We start from the raw sequence: 23071 nt of genomic DNA, 5'->3' as shown, positions 1-23071 counted from the left end.
GCAAGCAGCATCCTGGTTTAGAACTGATAGCACAACTGCAGCATGTGATGACCTTCCCACTACCACCACTCTACTTTGCACTCATTAGGCTGCGTCTAAAATACCGCATACAGTTTGTGAACCCCCAATACAGAAAGACTGATAACCTGGAGCACATTCAGCAGAGGGCCATCAGGATGATCCGAAGCTCCAGTCCTTGTCCTTTGAGAACAGGCTGAAGGACTTGTGCTTGTTCATCTTGGACAAGAGATGGCTACAGGGGAACCTTACAACAGCCCCTCATACCTACAGGGTGGATATAGAGGAGAGAGAGAGACGTTCTTCATGGTGAAGCACGGTGAGAGGATAAGAGATGATGGGCATAACTTGAAACAAGAGAGGCTCAGAGTCGATAGGAGGTAAAACTTTTTCACATTCAAGTAGTGGAACATATTTCCCAGAGACACTGTGCCGCCTTCATCCTTGGAGGTTTTCAAGGACCCAATGAATAAAAGTCCTGAGCAACCTAGTTCAAAATCGTAACTTAAACTGCTTTGAGCAGTGGGTTGGACTACAGTCTTCCTGAGCTACCATCCAGACAGAGTAATTCTGTAATGCTGGCTGCACTCAAACTGATTGTAGTTCCCTTGGACAAAGACAGGAATTAGCAGATAAAGTGATCCTTGTGGCATGACCAAGGTATGAGTAAGCACCCTACAGGGACCTTGAACTGTGATCTCCTTTGAAACAAAAAAAAGGTCTACATTTCTTTTTCTTGTCCACCACAAACACATTCATAGAATCATAGAATCGTTTAGGTTGGAAAAGACCTTTAAGATCATCAAATCCAACTGTTAACCCAGGACTGCCAAGTCCACCACCAAACCATGTCCCTAAATGCCACATCTGCACATCTTTTAAATACCTCCAGGGATGGTCATTCCACCATCTCCCAGGGCAGCCTGTTCCAATGCTTGACCAGCCTTTCAGTGAAGAAGTTTTTTCTAGTATCCAGTCTAAACCTCCCCTGGCACAATCTGGGTACATTTCCTCCTTTCAGGTACTTGTAGAGAGCTTCTGTCCTCCCTGAACCTCCTCTTGTCCAGGCTAAACACCCCCAGCTCCCTCAGGCGCTCCCCGTCAGACTTGTGCTCCAGACCCTTCCCCAGCTCCGTTGCCCGTCTCTGGACACGCTCCAGCACCTCAGTGTCTGCCTTGCAGTGAGGGCCCCAACCTGAACACAGGGTTCCAGGTGCGGCCTCACCGGTGCCGGGTACAGGGGGGCGATCACTGCCCTCGTCCTGCTGGCCACACTGCTTCTGACACCAGCCAGGACGCCGTTGGCCGCCTTGGCCACCTGGGCACACTGCTGGCTCATGCTCATGGCTGTCACCCAGCACGCCCAGGCCCTTTCCCACCAGGCCCTTTCCAGCCGCTCTGCCCCAGCCTGTAGCGCTGTGTGGGGCTGGTGTGACCCAGGTGCAGGACCCGGCACTGAGCCCTGCTGAACCTCATGTAGTTGGCTGGGCCCATCCAGCCTGTCCAGGTCCCTCTGCAGAGCGCTCCTGCTCTCAGGAAGATCAACGATCCCCTCCCCAGCTTGGTGTCATTTGCAAACTTACTGAGGGTGCACTCGATCCCCTCATCCAGACTGTCAATAAAGATGTTAAACAGAAATGGCCTCAATACTGAGCCCTGGGGAACACCACCTGTGACTGGCCACCACATGGATGTAACTCCATTCACCACCACCCTTTGGGCTCAGCTGTCCAGCCAGATTTTTACCCAGCGCAGAGTACAGCCATCCCAGCCATGAGCAGCCAGCTTCCCCAGGAGAATGCTGTGGCAGATGGTGTCAAAGGCTTCACTAAAGTCCAGGTAGACAATATCCACAGCCTTTCCCTCATCCACTAGATGGGCCATCTTGTTCTAGCAGATCAGGTTCTTTAGGCAGGACCTGCCTTTCATAAACCCTCACTGGCTGGGCCTGATCCCCTGTTGTCCTGCATGTGCCACATGACAGCACTCAGGATGATCTATCTGCTCCATAACCTTCCCTGGCACATTAGAGGCCTGTAGCTCTCCAGATGCTCCTTCCCGCCCTTCTTGTAGATGGGCATCACATTTGCTAACCTCCAGTCTTCTGGGACCTCCCCAGTTTGCCAGAATTGTTGATAAATGATGGAGAACAGCTTGGCGAGCTCCTCCATCAGCTCCCTCAGTACCCTCAGGGGGATCCCATCCTGCCCATAGACAGGTGCATGTCTAAGTGGAGCAGCAGTTCACTAACAGTTTCCTCCTGGACTGTGGGGGCTTCATTCTGCTCCTCCTCATCCCCGTTCTCCAGCACAGGGGGCTGAGTACCCAGAGGGAAGCTCGTCTTACTATTAAAGACCGAGGCAAAGAAAGCATTAAGTACCTCAGCCTTTTCCTCATCCCTTGTGGCAACGTTCCCCGCCACATCCAATAAAGGATGAAGATTATCCTTGGCGCTCCTTTTGTTTCTAATGCATTTGTATAAACATTTTTTGTTATCTTTTATGGCAGCGGCCAGCCCAAGTTCTAGCTGGGCTTTCACATCTAATCTTCTCCTTGCATAACCTTGTGACATGCTTACAGTCCTCCAGAGCTGCCTGCCCCTTCTTGCAAAGGTGGTACACTCTCCTTTTTTCCCTGAATTCCAATCAAAGCTCTCTGTTCACTGAGAAATAATCCTTCTCCTCAAAGATCAATTGAATTGATGAATGAATCATGAATTGCCCACTTTGTTCCACTTCGCTCTGTTGAAAAATATCTGCACTGATTGCCTGCCAATGTATTTTTTTGTCCCAGCAGATGAACTGCTGTGAGCATAATCTGATGTTTGCATCAGTTCCATAACCAATTTCATAACTGTCTCTTGTGGTGCAGAGGACTACTCATCCCACCCAGTTTACATAAGCTACAGCGATTGTATTATCTGCCAAGAGGTGAATAAGGCATTCTGTAAATGAGCAGTTAGACCTCCATAGGAGAGTTTGCACTGCACTGAGTTCTACATTTCTGCAGAAGTCTAACTTGCATTTAATTCTGGCCTACGTAGACTCACCAAGTCCAACAGAGAAGTATTTGTCACTGTAGATTTGTCGGGAGAGAAACACTTTCATCCAGGCTGTTTCTATCAGATCAGGGAGGAAAAAAGATCCTACAGAACTGCTGGAAAGGTATCTGAACTCTGTTGCCGGACATACAGAGTCTACCACCTAATCTTGCTGTCAGCATACAAGCTCTGTATGATCTCCAGAATGTGGAAAATGCTGAGTTGTCTGATGAACTGAGAGAAGTTGTGACTGTTGCTTGGGGCAGTGCCTGAGGTTGTCTGCTAAGGGAACTTAGCAGGTTCATCCCGAGTTAGGTAGCTTCTTAGTATCTCAAATTCAGAAACAGCTTTTTTCTGTTAGTGTTAAAACAGCCTGCTCTGTTCTGACATTTCATCTGAAGGGCATGAAGGATGATGTGAAGTTCTGAAGCTCACGATGAGTCAGGGGTCCATGCAGAGTTGCAGGACATGCTTTGTTTCCTAAAGAGTGTAGCTACTACATGAAACACATTGAAAGTACTTTAGTGGCATGGACAGCTTAAGAACAATTCTATACTGGAAGTGGTTTTGGCCTGCTTAGATAACAAGGAAAGTACAGGAGAATGATCATATACAAATACCTCTTTTCTACTGCGGTGCGTTGAACTGGGCTGGTGGGTAGGCACCCACCAATCCACTCTCTCATTCCCTCTCCTCAGCTGGATGGGGGATAGAAAATAAAACTAAAAAATCATGGGTCAAGATAAATGCAGTGTAATAAAGAAAAGGCCATGCATGGAAGTGAAGGAGAACAGAAACATTTACTCTCTGCCTCCAACAGGGGTATGGCCAGGCACTTCCTGGAAAGTAGGGCCTCAGTATGTAGCAGTTTCTTCAGAAGAGAAATGCCTTAATAAGAAATGCCCCCCACCCCCCCACCCCCTCCTTCTTTTAGCTTTTATTGCTGAGCACATCGTCATATGCTGTGGAAACTTTGGTCAGTTTGGGCCAGCTGTCCTGGTTATGTCCCCTCCCAACCTCTTGCCCACTCCCAGCCTTTGAGGGCAGGGAGAGGAGGGGGAGAGAGCCTCAGTGCTCTGCAAGCACTGCTCAGCAATGGCTAACACACTGGTGTGTTTTCAACACTTTTCTAACTATAAATACAAAACACTGCACTATGAGGGCTGCTATGGAGAAAGTGAACTCCATCCGAGCCAGATCAAATACATCTACGTATAAGAAAATTTCTAGGCTTGAATCCTGTTGTGTTGAGGAAGAATATTTCCTACAGCAGAGAAAGAGAGAAGGGGGTGGGGGGAGTAGGGAGAGAGGCATTCCCTTATGAGAGGCATTTGTCTATAACATTAGCAAAGAATGAGTCAAAAATAGCTCCCACTCATTTGGCTGCCACCCAAGTAGGAAAAGTTGTTTAATTTTTGCAAGAAAGGATGATCCAAAAGAGCAGTCGCTGCAAAACTCTCGATGATCTCCTTCTCTTCCCAAGAATTTGTGCTACTATGATCTAGTCCTAGTACGTTCCCACAAACTATTCTGAAAATAAGGCCAAATGTTAGGCATCCCACAGACTTCACAGAGTAGAACGCACTTGGATGTGTTTCCTTCCAGTAGTGTTTAGACTAGGAAGACTTTTTTTCCCAAAAAATACGCATGTACATTCAGAGCTCAGTGTAACATGAGAATTCCTGAAGGACAACATCTGGCTTCTCAGGGGCTGAATGAGGGAATTCAAGCAGTAATTCCTGTCATCAGAGAAGGGGGATTTCTAGGAACTGGCTTTCCCTTGCTTTGTAGAGAGCCTGCAGTGCTAAGCTAGTGCTGACTCAACAGTAACAGGGTGTGAGAAATTGTGAATGCAGCTGCTGTAATTGCTTGAGGAGAAGTCCTTGCCTATCCATGAATGCTAAAAATTGAACTTTACATTCCAGTGGCAATTCTGAATAAATCATTTGGTAAAGTGATTAGGTTGTATATGAGCAAATTATATCGGGCAGGCAGTAATTGAAGATTCTCAAATACAAAATTTGTAGCTAATCTCCTTTTCACAATGGATTGGTCCAAGTATTCTGAATCTTTTAATAAGGTGGTTGGAGAACAGCACCGCCTTTTCTTTTTTTGTTTCTGGCTGCTCCTAGGCAACCCACTGCTGGGTAGATACAAGTACACCTTGATCCCCTAAATATCACAAGTATTTTTGTACTTGGTTTTCTTTTTCATTAGGTAGCTTCCTGAGATGTTAACTTTCCAGACAGGAATGATGAACTTCAGCAGTCTACTGCCTTTGACTTAATTTCTGTCTATGCAAAATTCCACTTCTGGAACACAGAACAGATCAGGACCCAGAGACAGTCACAATGCATGCTAACAATGTGCATGGACTCCTGGGACCACAGGGGACTTAGCTTTTCCCATAACGTGAGACCTTATGTATCTTGTTACAGGAATATTGATGGAATACTGTGAAGTAAGAGCGAAAGATCTTAGATGTAAAGGGGTTAAGGTTCTTGATACCATTATTCAATACTGATAATATTCCTGAAGTGAAGCAGTAGTAACAGCAGTACTTAAATCTGTAGTACCACAAAGAAGTCAGAACTTCATCTATTGATACTTTTAATGGATATCAAATATTAGTGCTTATTATTTATTGAGCAGTATGGATTATCTCTTTCAAATTTGTGCATGGATCTACTTTGTGAAGGAGGGAAGAAGCAATTCTGACTTCCCGACTCCTTTTTCTTTCACAGAGAGTTTGTGAAAAGGCCTGTTTCCAAACCTGTGAAAGGCAAAGAAAGCAGTTTCTTGGCACTATCATACGTAGACCTACTTGGAGAGAAAGGCTCCACTAGCAAGCTTTGAAGCTGTTAGTATTTGAAGTGACATTGTTAACCCTGAAGAAAGGTCAGATAAAGATACGTGTGCAGAAAGCCCTGGTGGTGCCAGACAGTCACCAGTCAGCTCTGTGCAGTTAAATAAAAATAAATACAATATTTTATTGCCCCCAGACTTACTGGGGACATGTAGGTCTCTTGATTCTCTAGGTATGCAATTATTGGGAATAGATATGTTGTGGTGATTCCCTTTGGTGATTTGAGATGTTTATGAACTTCTTAGTTGTGTGTGACACGTCTGAGGGTTAGTGTTACCACCAAATTTAAGAGCTGACTGATTTTCAGCAAAGCCTAAAAAGTATTGTACATTTTGAGGCTTCATGCAAAAACTTAAAGCTTTTTAGAGGAAAGATGTCCGAGTGCCTGAACTGTGACTATTAACTGTCAGAATCTACCAATATAGACAAATGTTTTTATGTTTCATTAGTATTATCAGAATGTAGTGGTTCCTGTCTCTGATACCTTACACCTTGAGAAGCACAGAAGACCAAGGCAGGCATGTTACAGCACCTCTGCAGCACTCTCTCCAGTATCCGGTGGCTTCAGCCTTAGAATGTCCTGAGCCAGTTTGGGGTGGGATTTTTTTCCCAAGAAACAGCCCTTATTGGTTATCTTCTGTGAATTTGTTTCACTGCCTTTTGGCTCAAGTTTAGTCTACAGCAACCACTGTCTGTAAACTGATCTGCACATTCTGTGCAGAAGTATCCCGTCTTGGCCATTTTGAACTTCACCACCTGGTATTTGCCTTTGATGCAGCAGATTAAGAAGGACTATGCTGGTTCAAACTGAAGTTTTTACTTTCATAACCAAACACAGGCTAGATAACAAATTACCTGTGTATACAACAGCTGCTGAGATTCTTCAAAATGAGACTTTTTTATAGAATACCAGCATGAAATCTATTTTTGTGAATAGAATGAACAAAAAAATTGCAATCTTAAGCTTCTTAAGAAACAAGGCTATGCACTTGCACTGTGCATCAGTCATTCACCTTCTCCTTAGTAATTTCTGCCCATGTGGGTTTATATTAACTCATTTGCCTGAGTTGAAGCAGTCTCAAAACCAATTAAATATATATACCATAAATCAACATTTTGGTAGAGTCCATAGTTAATGACTCCTTTGAGGAAAAATTATCAGTATAACCTCAACATTTATTTAGCCCGTCTGGCTTGCCATTAGCCCATCAGCACCCAGATGGTCCAGCCTGGCTACCAGTCAGTACATCAAGCCAGTTTTGAGTCAATGACAGTATTTGATGTTATGTCTCAGCTGTTAGTAAGAGAACCCGGGGGAAACAAAAGCTAATGCGGAAGCTGTTGTTCGGAAGTGTTACTGATGGAGAAGGGAAGAACCAGAAACACTATAGGAATTCAGCTCAGGGAGCACGTGAAGACCAACTGAGATTACTGCTACAGGATCGAGGCGGTGCACAGGTAAAGAATAGGACAGAAATCCAGGGGAAGTCAAGCTTCATTAGTTTTGTTGCTAACGGACTAACTTCCTTACTATCAGAGTACACATTTTTTGACTAGAAATGAAATATTTACTAACTACAAACAAAATACTTAAAAAATTATTCAGCAAGTATTTCCAGAAAAGTGATCACCTCTCTCACTCAAGTTACTAATAAATTTAATCATAGTGAAATATTTAAATTATTTTCTTAGATTCTGCCATGGAAGAAAAAACTCGTCTATGCAGAGATACACTTCTCTTGCTATGAGGTGAGCTTTACTTCTATTTGTAGGACAGTGTGGTTTTTTTATAAGTGCTCCACAGTGAAAACAAACTGTAAATGTTTTAATGGGTGAAGAAAAGTAAGGGCGAAACAGATGACTGGCCAATTTTAAGACTCATTAATTTTCCTTAGAATTTATTTTCTGCTGTAATATTTTCTATAAATTTCCTGATTATTATTCAGCTTACCAGAAAAAAAATGACTTTGAGGAAAGAAGTTTAAATCTGTTCCTGTTTTTGTTAAAATGTAATGGTTGCTTATTTTTTACAAACTATATTACAAACTTGGACACTTTTGTCAGCCTCAGCATAGCCATAAAACATGAAAAGGAACAAATCACTCTGTAACAGAGCAGATCTAAATTGAAAGGAGGCTGTGCAACCAGTGCCAGACATATTCCCACCAGAGCTGAGACTTATATACATACAATTTGGGGTTGGCATGTTTCACTGGTGATTTATACATTAAAAAAACCACAACAAAACAAACAAACAACAACCAAAAAAAACCCCAAAGACAATTTTTTGCCAGAGCACAGGAAAATAGCTGACAAGTTACCAGTGCAGTTCTTCTGAAAGTTGGGATTTTCTAGTGGGTGCCCCGGGATGCGACATTGAAATCTGTGCTGCCAGAACTCAGGAAACCAGGGGTTGCGGGTGTTGGTGTCCAGACGTAGCTTCAGATAGTAGTCATCAAACGCCAAGACCTCTGGAGACTGCAGTTTGATAGTGATGCCTCCATTTGCTTCAGGTTCGTAACCTTCAATGACTTCATCTCTGTCTGCCCAGCCGTCACTGAAAAGAGGGAAAAACCCGCTTATTACACAAAGACAGAAAGCTTGTTTTGATAAAGCAACTAGCTAAAAGCAAGCCAGCACCCTCAGAAACAAGTGATTAAGGGGGAATCAAAAAGTAAGTCTAAAATTCAGGCAGAGAGGGAAAGAAGAAAGCACAGTGATGGAGACTTGTAATGAGCAGTCTGACTGATTTCATGCAGAGTCCCCATTAACCCATCTGGAATGATGAGGATTTATACTTGTCCCTCTGGAAAGTGGTTTTGGGCATAGCTTCCGGTGTGATGTCTTTATAACTGAAGAGATTCTGCCTTATTTAGGCTGTCCTGTAAGGGGTGGAAACTGAAAGGATTAATATCGATGGAAAGGAAACTGAGCCAGAATCCTGGGTGTTTTGCAGAAGAGATCTCAGCATGCACAGATCTTATAGCTAGAAGAGTAATTCAAACAAAACATAAAGTGAGAAATGCATTGTGTTGGAAGAGAATAGAAGAAGAATACTTGATAAGGTTGGCCAAACTAAAAAGAAAACCACATGCTATTCTTGCACTGCATGGAATTTGTGATAAGAGAGGAAAAAAAGCATGTTCTTTTTTTTTTTTAACAAACAATGGCTTTCTATTTTACTTCTCTGTTTATTCATGTAAAAGATACTTTCAAAAACCTGAAGATAAAACTCTTTCTCGACAACGTTATTTCATGTAAAGTCTATTTTCACAGGTTTGAACAAAGTCCATTGAGCTTCGCATCTGAGTTTTGGTTTAGTTCTTTTAACAAGAAGTCCATTGATTTAGTGTCATTCTCCAATTCTTATTAGGGTCCCCAAAGAACAGGGCTATTACAGTCTAATTTAATTGCAAATATACGTTGGCTATTGCTTAATTTTAAGATGCTGGGCATGTCACGAGAGAAACAGATTATTCTGGCACCTCAGATCTAGCTCTATCCACTCAGAATCAGATCAGTGGCACTGCTGCTGTGAAAAGCAGACAGACGAAGCACTTTCAGTGACAAAAAGCTCAAGAGGAAAAATGCAGCTAACCATGAAAAGAGAAGTCTCTGGTTCACCCAAAAGAGTGAACTCCAGACAGACTGGAAGCAGGTCCTTGTTAGGAGTCTCTTACACACAGCCTTGAGAAGAGCATCAGAGTGCAGACCATACCAGCTGAGGGCATTTATGAGACACTCAGCATAGATGTGCCTGGGACTCCACAATCGAAAATTGACAAGATTTGAAGAAGCAAGCTCTGTCACAGTCCTAGTCAAACAGGTGCAAAGTGACTGTACATTGGGCATGTGTGAGTCTTTGGTCCTCAGCCACCAGACTAAGCAGCTGCATGGTTCTCTCACATTAGCTGCTGCATCTGTGCTGTAGGCACCTGGAAAAAAATGGCAGGTCTCCGTGAAAATACAAGAAAGCCCAGATACTGAATGCTTTCTATATGGGACACACAACCCAAGCCTCTGTCACAGAAAGCTATTTAAGACAAGGGTCATCTGGCAGCCCACTGAGTGACTGATCAACAGATTCCTTTCAACCTGTGCCTGGGGACTCACAAAGCTATACTTTAACACAGCACTACATGACACCTCTGAGCCAGGATTTCTTCTTTGTTTCCCCCTTTGCCAAGACCTTGCTGTAGAACTGCCCAAGTTTTCTGAGCTTACAGCCCACTGACCAATATCTTCATATAGCCAATCAGCATGCGATACATGTGTATGCATGTTGCATCTCATACGTGGTATGAGAGTGGAGAGCAAGGGGAGGTGCAGGGAGTAGGTCACAAGAGGGAGGCAGTGATGGCTGAAGATACCTGCTGTGGAACAAGGGTGGGCATGATGTACTATCCCAAAGTGACTGTCTCTGCCAGGCTGAACCTGGCAGCATCTGCTGGGTCACTTCTTCCCACAGCCAGTGATGCAGGTTACCCAGCTCCTGCCCTTGTACCAATATAGCTCAATGATAACTGTGTGGCACAGCCTTGGCCTGACAGCTGCACTTGAATTGCCACAGGAGTGCACAGAGTTCAAAAGCCTCGATTTGTCCATCCTGCTCCCTGCCCCACTGGACTGCCTTGAGTTTTGCAGAGGGCAAGAAGGCACAGCTCATCCTCTCTGCATCCCCCTGCTCCTCACTTGTCCATATGCTGAGGGCAGTGAGTAAAAAGTACCATGTACTACGCACCCCTGACTACCTCACACAACAGACCATGGTCTAAATAACCCTACAAAGGTAAAACCACAAAAGCAAACTTTCTAGATTTCACAGAATTCAAGCCACAAACTAGCACCAGAGTGGAAAAAAAGACATAATATTTATTTCTTCTTATGTGGGGGAAAAACAAGCAAGAGGTTATTCTTACAGCATAAGTAATTGGGTCTTAATTGCATGATTACTTCAGTATTTGTCACAATGTTTATGGCTTGCAAACTGTAGACTCAAGCAGAAACATTAGTGAGTCGAAAAGACTAAGTAAATTGGGCCATTTTTTACAAGACTTTCTAGAAAGGAGGTAGCTTCTCTGCTGCTTGGATTCCTACCAGCCAAACATTAGAGTGATTTATTTCCCCTTCCCTGTAACTCTGGCTTGGAAATTTGCCACATTCACTCTGAAGGCAAAGCAGAGCAATTCTGCAAAGGCAAGAGAAAGTGTATTTCAAGTTCTTTGAGGGCAGCTGATGGAAAAGTTCCCCTAAATTGGAACACAGGTTGTCACCTAATGTTTCTTTGTCTCTTTTTGGCCCCAAATGTTTTTTGTTCTCTTCTAAGCTTCCTCAAATTGTTAAATCTACCTGGTAAGTTTTGTGTGCAACAAAATGTGAAAAAAAGGCACCAGAATCAGAGGAAAAAGTTTGTATGTGTGGAAGTTCATATGGGAGCTTTGGTCTACTTTCAGCAATGTCAAGGAAGCAAAAAGGAGTCCTCTGGTCTCTTAGGGGACATCTGCCATCCTGGCAGCTGCAGGCTGGCTGTGCTAAAAGGTATCCTAAGGGGGCTGTGCAGCCCTACCAGCAGCCATGGGAGGACTATCAGAGACTAAGATACTGTTATAATTTCTGCCTATATTGCTTTTTGCTATTTATATATTAAAAAGGGGGGGGGAGTGGAGAGGAGGAAAAGGATTCACTGGGAACTGTGCATCCTAAGTGCCATATAAATAAATGGATAGTGTTCCAGAAGACACTGTCAAAAAAAAAAAAAATGACATTTGTAATGCTGGGCAACAGCACGATACTGAAGTCCAGATGACAGTATGCATGTCAGTGACAGAAGCACAAGACCAATAGCTGATTCAATGGCAAAATGAAGTCTCATTTAAAAACAGGCAGTGCATACTATTCTTTTGTTGTCAGAATTGAGTGCTTTCCACCTACTTTCCTTCTTTTATCCTGCTGAATAGCAAGTAGCACCATACATAGCACTTTTTGGGAAACCATCTTTCTGTGTCTTTACTGCGGATTTCAGGAGGTGACCCAATATCCATCACCCAAACTGCCTTCCCTGATGAGTGCCCACGAGTGTTTCGTGTGACAGTCTGGCCTTGAAACGTGCCAGGTATCTCGTGCAACAGTTGGTCTGAAGCTCTGTGAGGGGGTTGAAAGTGTGAAGTCACAGTGAGGGAGGGACAAGCGTGTAGGAGTCAAACCAGAAACCACTCTGTCTGCTCTTAGGAGAGAAAGAACTGCTTTTGTTATGGTTTTGTAGTGAGTGTTTATAACAACCAGAATGGTCACTGATATCCTGCAAGCTACTCTCAGTCCAAGTACCAGTCTGGCAGCTGACATTCATGATGCCAAATCCCAGTTTCAGCATTCAATCACAAACAAAATCAGGCAGAAAGGTAAAACGCCCAGAGCTACCCAATCTAGCTTCAGAGGTCCTATTTCCCGTTATCACAGGCCAAATCTGAAGAATCAAAGCTATTTTTGTTTTATCCAGTTTACTATTCTGTTAATTTGTGATAATGGATGTCTCTGAGTTGTGGCTTAAGCATTTTAGCCTCCCTATATTTTCTGAACTACAGTCATATATATTCTTGTGATTGAAACACCAGGAGAAATGTAATGGATTTCCAATTTCCTCTCCTCTTCCAAACATGAACACTGTCAGCTGCTTTTCACAAGGGCTGATGAGACAACCAGCAATCAGGCTTTCTATTTTCATCTCCTCAGGACTTAACTCTTAAACTATGCTGCAGCAGCTCTGCTCTGCCTCCCAGAACAGCACTCAATTACTTTTTCAGATGCTTTTTCCACATAGGCAAACATGCAAGAAGTAAACTTGGTATCTTTTATGAGGAGTACCTGCCCTGTGATTATTGTGGTGGGAGGTAGCATCCTTGCAAAGGTAAAGAAAATGAAACACATTTGTCTGTCGTGAACACTGACTGGCAATTTGATCCCTGTACCCTTACAATGTTTGACCTGACTGACCAAAGCTGTGGAGGGCATCTGGCTTGGACTCCTCTGTCTGGAGGGCTGCTTCATTGGCAGCTTTGTCAACTCCCTCTGCATTAGCTGAGGTAATGTTTTCTTAAGAAGTTTGCATTCATGATAAGATTTTTTTCTGTTGTATTGGCCAAGTCATAAACTATATAAAAGAAATAAAGAGCAAAAAGCCCTTTATAAATGCTAAATGAATTATTTTTTGCAATAATACTTTTGCCTACATCAGATATTATTGTCATTATAAAACCAAATAAGTTATTTTTATTTTTTTTTTAACAGGTTTTGTTTCTGCCCTAGTGGATGCTTTTATCCACTTTGAAAACAATGTTACATGTCACTATACCTATGTAAATTGGGAACATTAGTTTCAAACTTTCATCCTTCACAGAGGTTCCCTGCAGATATCTCACTCAGGCAGGGTAGCAGGGCACCAGGTAACCATAGCTGTCACACAAAAGGATCAGTATCTATATTCTTGCCTTTCTCTCTTTTCCACAAAAGTAAAGCCCATCAATGTACTTTCCTTGACACATCAATATACATCCCTGCAAAGCATGTTTCTGAATGCCTTCTTACCATTGCTCCCAAGGCTGCCAGCTAGCCTGCTGTTATGTTAAACTTTAATAGATTTAAATATGAGGACAGAACCACTCAAAGAATTCAACATTCAGTGACGAGTCATGCCATTTTGTTATATGTCAGTGTCTTTATTTTTCAGGAGAGTTATATGGGGGGTTATATAAATAAAAGGCTGGACATTTTACTTGGAAATTGCTTTTTGCAAAACCATCTTTCTGTGTGGTGGTCAGACACTGCTTATTTAGAGGTATTTCAAAATGCTACAAACCCCAGGTAGTGATAAGCAGAGTTTAAATAAGTTATTTGTTTCTGATAAATGTCAATGTTCTGGATTTCAAGAGCTGGTCAGACCTGGAAGCCTGAAAATTCGGTTTTCTCTTTTTATGAAAGTCTTCTCTGACACTGTAAAATCCAGCATGGATTCTCCTGCCTGAGTGCAGAAGTTGTGCAATTGTGAAGGCCTCCTGCCCGCTCTTCTGGCAGAATTGACAGAAACTCAGAGCTCAACATAAGGTCAACCTGGAAAGTACCAGTGTGAAATAATTTCATAGGCAGTTCCATCAAAACAGTCAGTGTTCCTATTTGGTATGAGCACAGGTGGCAGAATCAGTCCCGGAGTAATTTGCAGACAGAACTGTGGCTGGCAGCTCAGCTGCCCTCCTCTGGGAGTAGACTTTTTTAAAAAAAGTTTTTATTTTGCCAGCCTGATATATTGGAAAGAAAACACAATTATCTTATTGTGAAGGAGGATGGACCTATTCTCTGGCAATAAGGAACTCTACCAAAGATATTCAGTGTCTGTGCAATACACTCCTAAAACAAAAGGTGCCACGTAAAGAAAATTGAGACTGTCCAATACTCTCAAGTCAGCAACTAGCAAAGTGACCTCCTTAGGCTTATGCATTATCAGTCAATCCCAGTAGTCACCAATGTCAGCTGAAAGGTGCTGATCCATATTATTAATGAGCATTATTTCAGATGTGGGAGACAAAAGGCCTTTTTTGCACTAACTCATTCAGCTGATTCACCAGTACTACAAACTTACATTGAAAGGTGGGAGAGCTTTCCTCATTGCCAAGCCATGAATTCTTAAAAAGCATAGTTTTACTTTTACACATCTGACAAGTCCTAGCAATCTTAGATTAGTCCCATGGCTACAGGTAAGCCTGTATCTCACTGCTGGCAAGACCAGGCTGAACGCCATGCTATAACCTGAGGCTTGCTGAGCACTGACCAGCCTCCTTAAAACCAGAAGAATCAAGTGCACTAAATTTTATCAGATGAAATTAAAAAAGAAAATAAAACAAAGGTAATATAGGCCAGTAGTTTTGCTCCTGCAGGCATAGATGAAGGTGGGAGTCATCACCTTCCCAAGCTGCACCAGGTAATACAAGGTACTGTGGGGTTTGTACTTGTTCCCTTTCCCCACAGCCTGTGCTGGGCTCAAATGTACCTTGAATTCCAACCTTTAGATTTCTCCTAGTTGTTGACCTTCATAGGTCGGTCCCGGCTTAAATCCACTGAAAGCATCATGGGAATATCAGCCTTGCACACTGGAAGCAGGAAAAGAAAACCACTGAAGCTTCTTCTGGGAGGGCAACGGGAAGTAAAAGCGAGAGTGAATATTGCTGCCTTGACAGTCTCATGCACACAGACAAAAGAAGGTACAAGAGGAGCATTTAGTACCAGGCTGTGCAGTTACTGATTTCAGACTCATAACTCACACAGTGCTACTATGCCACTGTGGATCACAAACCTACCATGGACTATAGATTGAAAAGCATGTCAAACCTAATCGGGGACGGGACTGGACATCTCAAGATCACCAGTGTGACTCAGGAAAAGACCAGTATGATTTATCAATTAACCCTGCTCCCTTTGAGACTGCTACATGTATCCATCATGCTTTGAGCTCCAGTGTCCTACAGGAGGTGCTATTCAGAGAGAAATTGAAAGATGAAGTTTAAAAATAATTCCCAAGGCTGCTTTCTGCAAGCACTTTGCCATATTTCTTAGTAAATCTTCTGTTCTTGCCAGGTTCTGTTTCGTAACATTGCATACACGATTTTTCACTTCCCATCCATGATTACCAAAGGTGAGCAGTGACAGTAGCCCATTAGTACTTATAATTTACACAAGCAGAAGCTGCTGATAAAAGCTTCCAATTTTTATTTAGTGAATCACTGGCTTTTTTTGAATGAGTGACACTGTAAAGAAAGTAAGTTGATAAATGATAGGTCATTATGTTTCAAATTATTATCATTCACTTTTGTGTCAGTTTCAGAGTTTTTGCACCATTCATTTAAAAAATGTAGATTATAACCTCATGGACCATGATGGATTGTATTTTGCAAATATGTATTTAGGAAGGTTTTAATTATTGCGTGCGGTGCATACATTTGCATGTAATTTACATAATGTAATTTAACTGCCTATCATGCAGGCATTATCTTTGGGAGTGTTTACTGTGAAGATTCTTGACATGTTTGGCATGTGCAGCTTTTTGTAAATGTAGTTGCTGCTTTTATGCAGGAAAGGTTTTACCATTCTCAAGGGTGCACAATGGTGCATATCTTGGAAAATCAGCAACCAGACATATATTCTCTAAGGCAATAACTGATTTTTCTAAAGGTGTACACATGCTTTCACCCCAAACTGACAAGCAGATTGAATCCTTGCTCTGCATACTTGAAATTCATGCAAGGCATTGTGAAAGCGCAATTTTTTCCAAAGGAAAGCACATGTGTATGGAGAGTATCCAATTTTAAACACACAAGTACGAAGCCTTTCACTTAGCACTGTGCTTCATATAAGGTGCTCCTAGGCTCCAATATGTGCAGCCAAATCCAAGATTTTTAATATCTTATTAATACACCCAAATCTGAAAAATCGAGAACTTTACCTTTGCTACTCTGTACAAGTTCCTGGGGACTTTTTTTTCCCCTTGCTGCTGCTGTGCTACAAATTATGTGCAACACTTGGTTGAAGAATGAATATGGATATTAAGAGGTAGTTCTTGATATGGAAAACTCAACTGTAGTCCCTTTTCAGGGGGGATAGTTAAAAAGACACAATTTTGTTAAGACTTCCATTTTGCCTGAAAGTGCTGGAGACTGAGGTCTTTTCTGTGCAACCATGCAAAAGCATAAAGAAGAATAGAGTGCTTCCCACCTCTGCTCCAGCCAGCTACAAACTGCTTAAGCCTCTGGGCCAGATCTGAAGGACTGGCAAGTGAGATAGCATATGGAGGGAAAACAGGATGGAATTACATGGAAGGGTACAGGTGTGCTTACAGGAAAGAGAACAGGTTAACACATGGCCCTCTCTGCTCCATGTCACTTCATCAGAGTTGCTGGATGTTTGCATGTGAATTCGTTGCACTTCCTAAAGGATTAGTTCAGAGATGTCTTCCTTAACCACAGACAGAAAAAGGAGAAGCACATTTCCTTTCTTCTCTCCTTGCTTTGTTTGTTGTGATACTGAGGAACATAAACATCTTAGAATCACATTCCTGTCTCCATTTTCACACAAACTGTGCTGAGCTCAAAAATACCTTGAAGTCCAACCTTTAGATTTCTTCAAGATGTTGACTTCTGTAGGATAGTCCAGAATTTTCCTTCAGTCATTTATAGCCTTATGTGACTCCTTCAAGCCATCCCTTACTGTAACCATCTCATATGATAACGCTTAAAAACAATATACACAGTTTATAGGCCTTTTTTCAATGGAAGTCAAATTTCAAACCTACAGAGCTAAAGCAGATGTCCTACATCTTGCATCAGTTTGCTATTACTCGTGTGCATATATCCCATTTCCATACCTGTACAGGGCTTGTGGAATGCTATTTCTACACTGGTGCTTGAAAACTGAAGGTTTACACACACCTTTATGCAGGAACTGCTTATTGCTTTGATAGCCCCTCAATGAAACCATGTCTGCAGAGGAGCTGAGAGTCATAAGAGCCTGCTATCCATTCCATTCCAAAGCATAGTAACATGGGCCTCAAAATATCAGATGGAATAAAATTAAAAACGAAAGGTCAAATATGATTAAACCTACAATAAAATCTCAAAACTTGTGATGCTATCAAAGCTAATATATATTAGAATAATATTTCTATAACCAGCTGTTTCCATTTCTACCAAAGCTATTTTAAATTTGGCCATATCTGCCATTCTTTTTCACTTTCTGTGGATACTTGAACATTCAGATTACTTGAATGTTTATGAATAAGAATTTCCACCCAAATATCTATAAATTCTTCATTTGAAATTATATATTGGTATGGAAAATATCCAATTCATACTATACTAGTGAGTCACCTAAGCACCTATACCTTTCCAGTGAGAGAATCAAGTAATACTTGAAGGTTTTCATAGACTGAATAAAGTAAAATCATTAGACTTCAGCAACCTACTAACACAACCTTGCATTGTGTCTACAATGAATAGCTTATGAACCACTTGCAAACCAAGAAACCAATGAATAATTTGAAAAATGAATTCACCTCGAAATCAAGCAATCTTTTCACAAACAGTTGCTGAACTTTAAAATGGGCGTAATGCCTTGAATATTTTTTTAATAATCCACTATGTCCAGGTAATACTATGATACTTGACCCAAAGCAACTGTTGTAGAGCATTTGAAAAATACATAAAAGTATTATTTAATCTTCTGCGTTTATAGCTGTCTTAACATCATAAGTGTTATTTTATATCTGTGTAGCTACATGAAAAAAGAATTCTAAGTACAATTATCTGCCTGTCTAAACCAAACCCAGTTCAACATCGGTCAGCTAACCTCTACGCCTTAAGAGCATCTGCCTTATCAAGCAGAACTAAAATAGGACAGTAGCAGCCTTTTAGGCATTTAGTTGTCTGGTATCCAACCCATATTAAATCAAAATATGTCCAGAATATAACTGGAAACTATTGGTCAGATGAACCACTGAAATGCACCATCTTGTCTGAATGCTACTTATTAAAGACTAAATTGTAAGTTTATCATTCAGATTGTTCAAGTGTTACTACTCCTAGGTATCATGCTGGCATCACTGAGGATGACAGATACTAATGCAAAGAAAAGGTGCACACAGGCTCCTGCTAGCATGCAGCAGCTGAATGGGATTACACTGCATCCTATAGTGACCCCTTTTTGTGGCATCTAGGGCATGGAATAGACATAGCAAGACGCATACATAAATTTAGAGTTTGTGTGCAGTGATACCTGCCTACCAGCCTGACTACCTAGGAATTAGAAAAAGCACCTATTGAATCTTTTTCTTCTATTAAAAATGTGATTAATATGCAGACTTATCCACGTGTTTGGGAGAACAATATAAGTGGAGATTTTCCAAAGCAATAGGTTTTCTTGTAAGTTATGCTAATCAGAAAGGTATATTTAAGATATTATAAAAAAGGATAAAACTCACTAATCTGTTATAAACATTAATAAAACTTGTGAAGTGAACAGATGTACATTTAGAAAAAGAGCAGAGTGATTTGCCAAAATCTTGCTCAGACTACTTTTATAGGTACTTGAAACAGACTTAAAATTGCAGAAGTAAAATAATTCCATATACTTTTACTATAGTCAATCCAACTTATGACTAAGTAAATGTGGGCCTGAAATGAAAGGCCTCCACTCTTCAAAGCGTCTAAATTACTAAATTATCAAATGAATGCACAATATAATCAGATTCATTTCAAAATGGATGAAACAAAGAACTATTCTTTGTTAATTCTGTACTGGAGATTGAGGCGGCAGCTGATTTTCTTCTGGATCCCAAGTTTTACTTGAATTGGAACACTTCTTCCAGACAACAGGTATGAATAACTTTTCTGATATCAGATATTTTCCTGATGGAAATTCCTCTTAATACTCATTTTTCCCAAGAAAGGACGGAGGCTTTGCTTCTGGTGTAGATGCTATGCTTTTAACCTTTATTTGTGCAGTCGTGGAATAACTTAGGTTGGAAGAGTTCCCTAAAGATCTTATAGGTCAGTAAGCTACATGGTCTGTGCAATCTCCCTTCAAGCAATTTGGCTCATTCCTGTCATTGTCTTCAGGTCATTAGAGGAATTACAAGTCATGTAACTAGGGAGTCAACAAATATGAAACTATAACTAGAGCTTTACACTTTTCTTTAGGAAGCCAAAAATTCTTCTATATTTTATAATTCTATTGACCCCAGAACAATCAAAGTGTTCCCAGGATCACATTTATTAATTAGTTGTGATGTCACAACTTACTAATGGAGACAGAAGTAAGCTTTTTAGAAATAAAACCTGATTTTTTCCGGCTTTTGCACAAGGGCACAATTGTGAAAGAGTGTGTAAGCTGTCTTTTTTCTTACATGACACAGTGACAGAGAAGTATTTTCCTTTTCCATTCATGAATCCAGCCAGAAAAAGAGCAATAAGTATGTATTCACATAAAATAGACAATTGTCACTTTGCTTCATGTGGTAGCAGGAGATATGCAAAGAATGTATGAAAGGCACTGTGCAGAAACTTCCCTTGAATAGAACTGCTGCGTTTATGGGCAAGGAAAGGTGGAAAAGTCAAATAGCATCAGCTAAGGCCTGCTGTCAGGGTACCACATGGGCCAGCTGCCCCCTGAGGGCTGGGGAGCCAGGAGCCAATCGGGAGCCCAGCGCAGGGCAGGATAGAGCCTCCCCAGCCAGGGCTCGGTCCCACTGTGCCTGAGCCAGGTGAGCCAGGGAGACCCAGACATCGTGGCCAGGTTCAGTGAAGAGTTCAGGTCACTGGGCAGAACATCTGATGGCATTAATCAAAGAGCTGACTGATACCACAGCATAAGCATTCCTTCTGTTTTCAGCTTTTTTTTTTTGAGTGATTTTAAAAATCTCTTAAATAGAGACACAAAATACTGCTTGCTTAATGTTTCTATTCCACAACTACAGTTGCTATAGTCACCACAAACATGCAATACGTGTGCAGACAAAAGAGAGGATGACCTTCAAGACAACAAACTGGACCAATTGCCATTTTCTGATGATGAGAAAGAAAAGGAAATTCAAAGCCATGGAGAAGTTGACAAGTCCCCACTGTTATTTCATTTTGCTCTATGGTTGAATAGTATGTGAAAGGTTAAGAATCAACCTCAAAGAAAATAAATCTAGTATATCTCTATCAACAAAATCTGAAAGGAAGTTTCATGAGAACTGGAACACACAGTTATTTCTGGGGAAACATTCAAAACAAAAAAAATATTGTATTCATCCATTGAAATACCAACAAAACCTACAGACCTCAAGGTAAGTCACATGCACATTAAACCTAACCCAAAACCCAAACAAAACCAAATAGTGGAAAAATTAAAGGAAAATGGCTTTTTTTGAATAAAAATACTGTTGTGGGACAAATGTAAGAACAGCAGTCTGAGTCTTTGAATAGCGTGGGTGCAAGGACTGTTGCTCACAAAAAAATAGAAGAGATGCAGGAAGAAAAATTTATCTGGCCCTGGCCTCCTCATCAAAAACTCCATAGATTTTGTGTATTATGACCTGCAAGCTGCAAGTAAAGGAAGACTGCACAGTTGGTACTACCTCAGGAGAAATCTGGGAAGTGATTAAAAGTCAAACAGGCACAGCACTTTCAGCTGCTTCCTGCTGTCTTAGAAAGGTAAATCATTTCAGTTTTCCAGGCTATCTTTTACCTTCTATGGATGGCCACCTGTGTTTAGTCTTCTACCTTTCTCTTTACTTGATTCCTGGTGCATTACAACTCTTAATTTCCCACCCCACTGAGAACAAAAGCATGGGTAGGCTTAATGTACCCAAACAAAAGGAGTGGACAGAGGGGACAGTCTTATAGTAGTCTGAGAATTCAGGGACCAGTTATTCTACTTGAAGCAGATTACTTATCCTTAGAGAATATTGTGGGATTGATTCTGAATCCTCTACCTGTGGTCTGGTAACATTTATCTGAGGGATACAACAGAGAAAAAAAATATTGTTCAGCATTAGTAAATATTGGTCAACTAGAGAAAGGAATACAAGGATAATATACAGGTCACTTTCATCATGGGTCATCACCTTTTCAGAAAGTCCATGTCAGGCAGAACACACAACTGTTGGGAAAGAATGTGGATGTGAAGATAGTTTGAGAGTTCTTAAGTAAGAAGAGTGTATAAATACCTAAACACAGATATATAAATATGTTGGTGATACCATAATTTTTGAGTGACGTTATAACTAATGAAGAAGGAAAAGAAGAGAAGGAAAGTATAAAGTTACTATAGGACAGCCAATGCTACCTGAAATATAAATAGTTCATAATTAATACATATTAATCTTATTTCCAGTTGTAAGAAAGGAAAAATATTTAACTCAGTGCCCCATTTGACAACATTTATGAAACAATGCTTTTTTTGTTTAATTAGAAATAGCCATATATTTGTAAAATTTTTGAAGTTAACTTTACTCTGCAGTTGTTATTGGGGGAAAGAGGGAGGAGGTGGGAAAGCTGTGCAGGTATGAAACCTATGTATCATACATGTAGTAACCACAGATACAAGCCGAAGGGGAATTCACATGAGAAATGTACCCTATTTGACGATCAGTTTTCATCCTGTGACACTCGCCAAGTCTCCTATGCAGTGATATAGGGCCACTTACTGTCTCCTGTATAGTGACTCCCACTATGGCTAAGCAACCCCTTGTCACCCCACCCTTTCCTCTTTACCATTTGCTTGTCTGTTATCTCCCCAGTTATTCTTCCTTTCTACACTCCATGACCACCACCCTTTCACACTGTCTAACTCATTGGGACTTCATTCAATGAAAGCTTCTAGATATTGCCATGATTTAAACAACAGAGAAGCATTAAATTCCTTGCCAACTACATAAAGAAAAGGATATTTTTTATCAGCTACTATTATTTGTACTAGAGACAGTATTTCCATGTGCACAGCCAGCTATTGCACACTGGAAACTACATTTTAAACCCTACTGAAATACTACAAAGTAGAAGGATGCCACGTCAGTTAAAAAGAATTAGGTGTGAAAGATGGCATTGTATTAATGGGAAAGTTTTGGCAGAGGAAGAACAGAACTCTCCCTGGAAGACTGACCCAGTACAAAGAATGAGATCACAACAATAATTTTTTTTTTTTTTGGTGCATTAACATCAAGTTTAACTGTGTTACAAGACACATGAACTCCAAAATAATGTAAATGCATGTTTGTGTTCTGAATAATAATTTTTTAGAGAAATAAATATATCTGTTTAATAAAATTAGAACTTGATCCAGTATTGGTCAAGGAGATGCTTGGACTGCCTAAAATGTAGAGTGCTACAACATCATTACAGTTCCACCAGGAACTCAATTATGACTTGGAAACTATATTTTTGCACAGAGAATGGAAGGGAAACTAACCATGTCATGTTGATTGAACTGACATGTCACTCCCCAAAAAGACAGCCTTCTGTCATATTGTAGTCATGTATATATGTACTATATTTGTGTGCTATGTAACTCTGCCAGCCAAGAAAACAAGGAGGTAAGAAAGGATTTGAGGGAAAAAAAAAAAAAAGAAA

At 41.0% G+C, this 23071-nt stretch overlaps 1 protein-coding gene across 3 annotated transcripts in view; it reads right to left on the bottom strand.

Annotated features, from left to right (window-relative positions):
• The window catches only part of GRM1 (glutamate metabotropic receptor 1), a 197724-nt gene that overhangs the window by 65956 nt on the left and 108697 nt on the right, over positions 1 to 23071 (bottom strand). For all 3 annotated transcript variants that reach the window (XM_040599251.1, XM_040599253.1, XM_040599252.1), the window contains exon 3: positions 8246 to 8481. In XM_040599251.1, coding sequence (XP_040455185.1) covers positions 8246 to 8481 — 236 coding nt within the window. The remainder of the gene's footprint in view (positions 1 to 8245; positions 8482 to 23071) is intronic.

This window comes from Falco naumanni, chromosome 6 (genome assembly GCF_017639655.2).
Source record: "Falco naumanni isolate bFalNau1 chromosome 6, bFalNau1.pat, whole genome shotgun sequence".
In the NCBI taxonomy this organism is placed as follows: Eukaryota; Metazoa; Chordata; class Aves; order Falconiformes; family Falconidae; genus Falco; species Falco naumanni.
The sequence above is the reverse complement of the archived record's forward strand: the minus strand, read 5'-3'. Positions and strand labels throughout refer to the sequence as shown.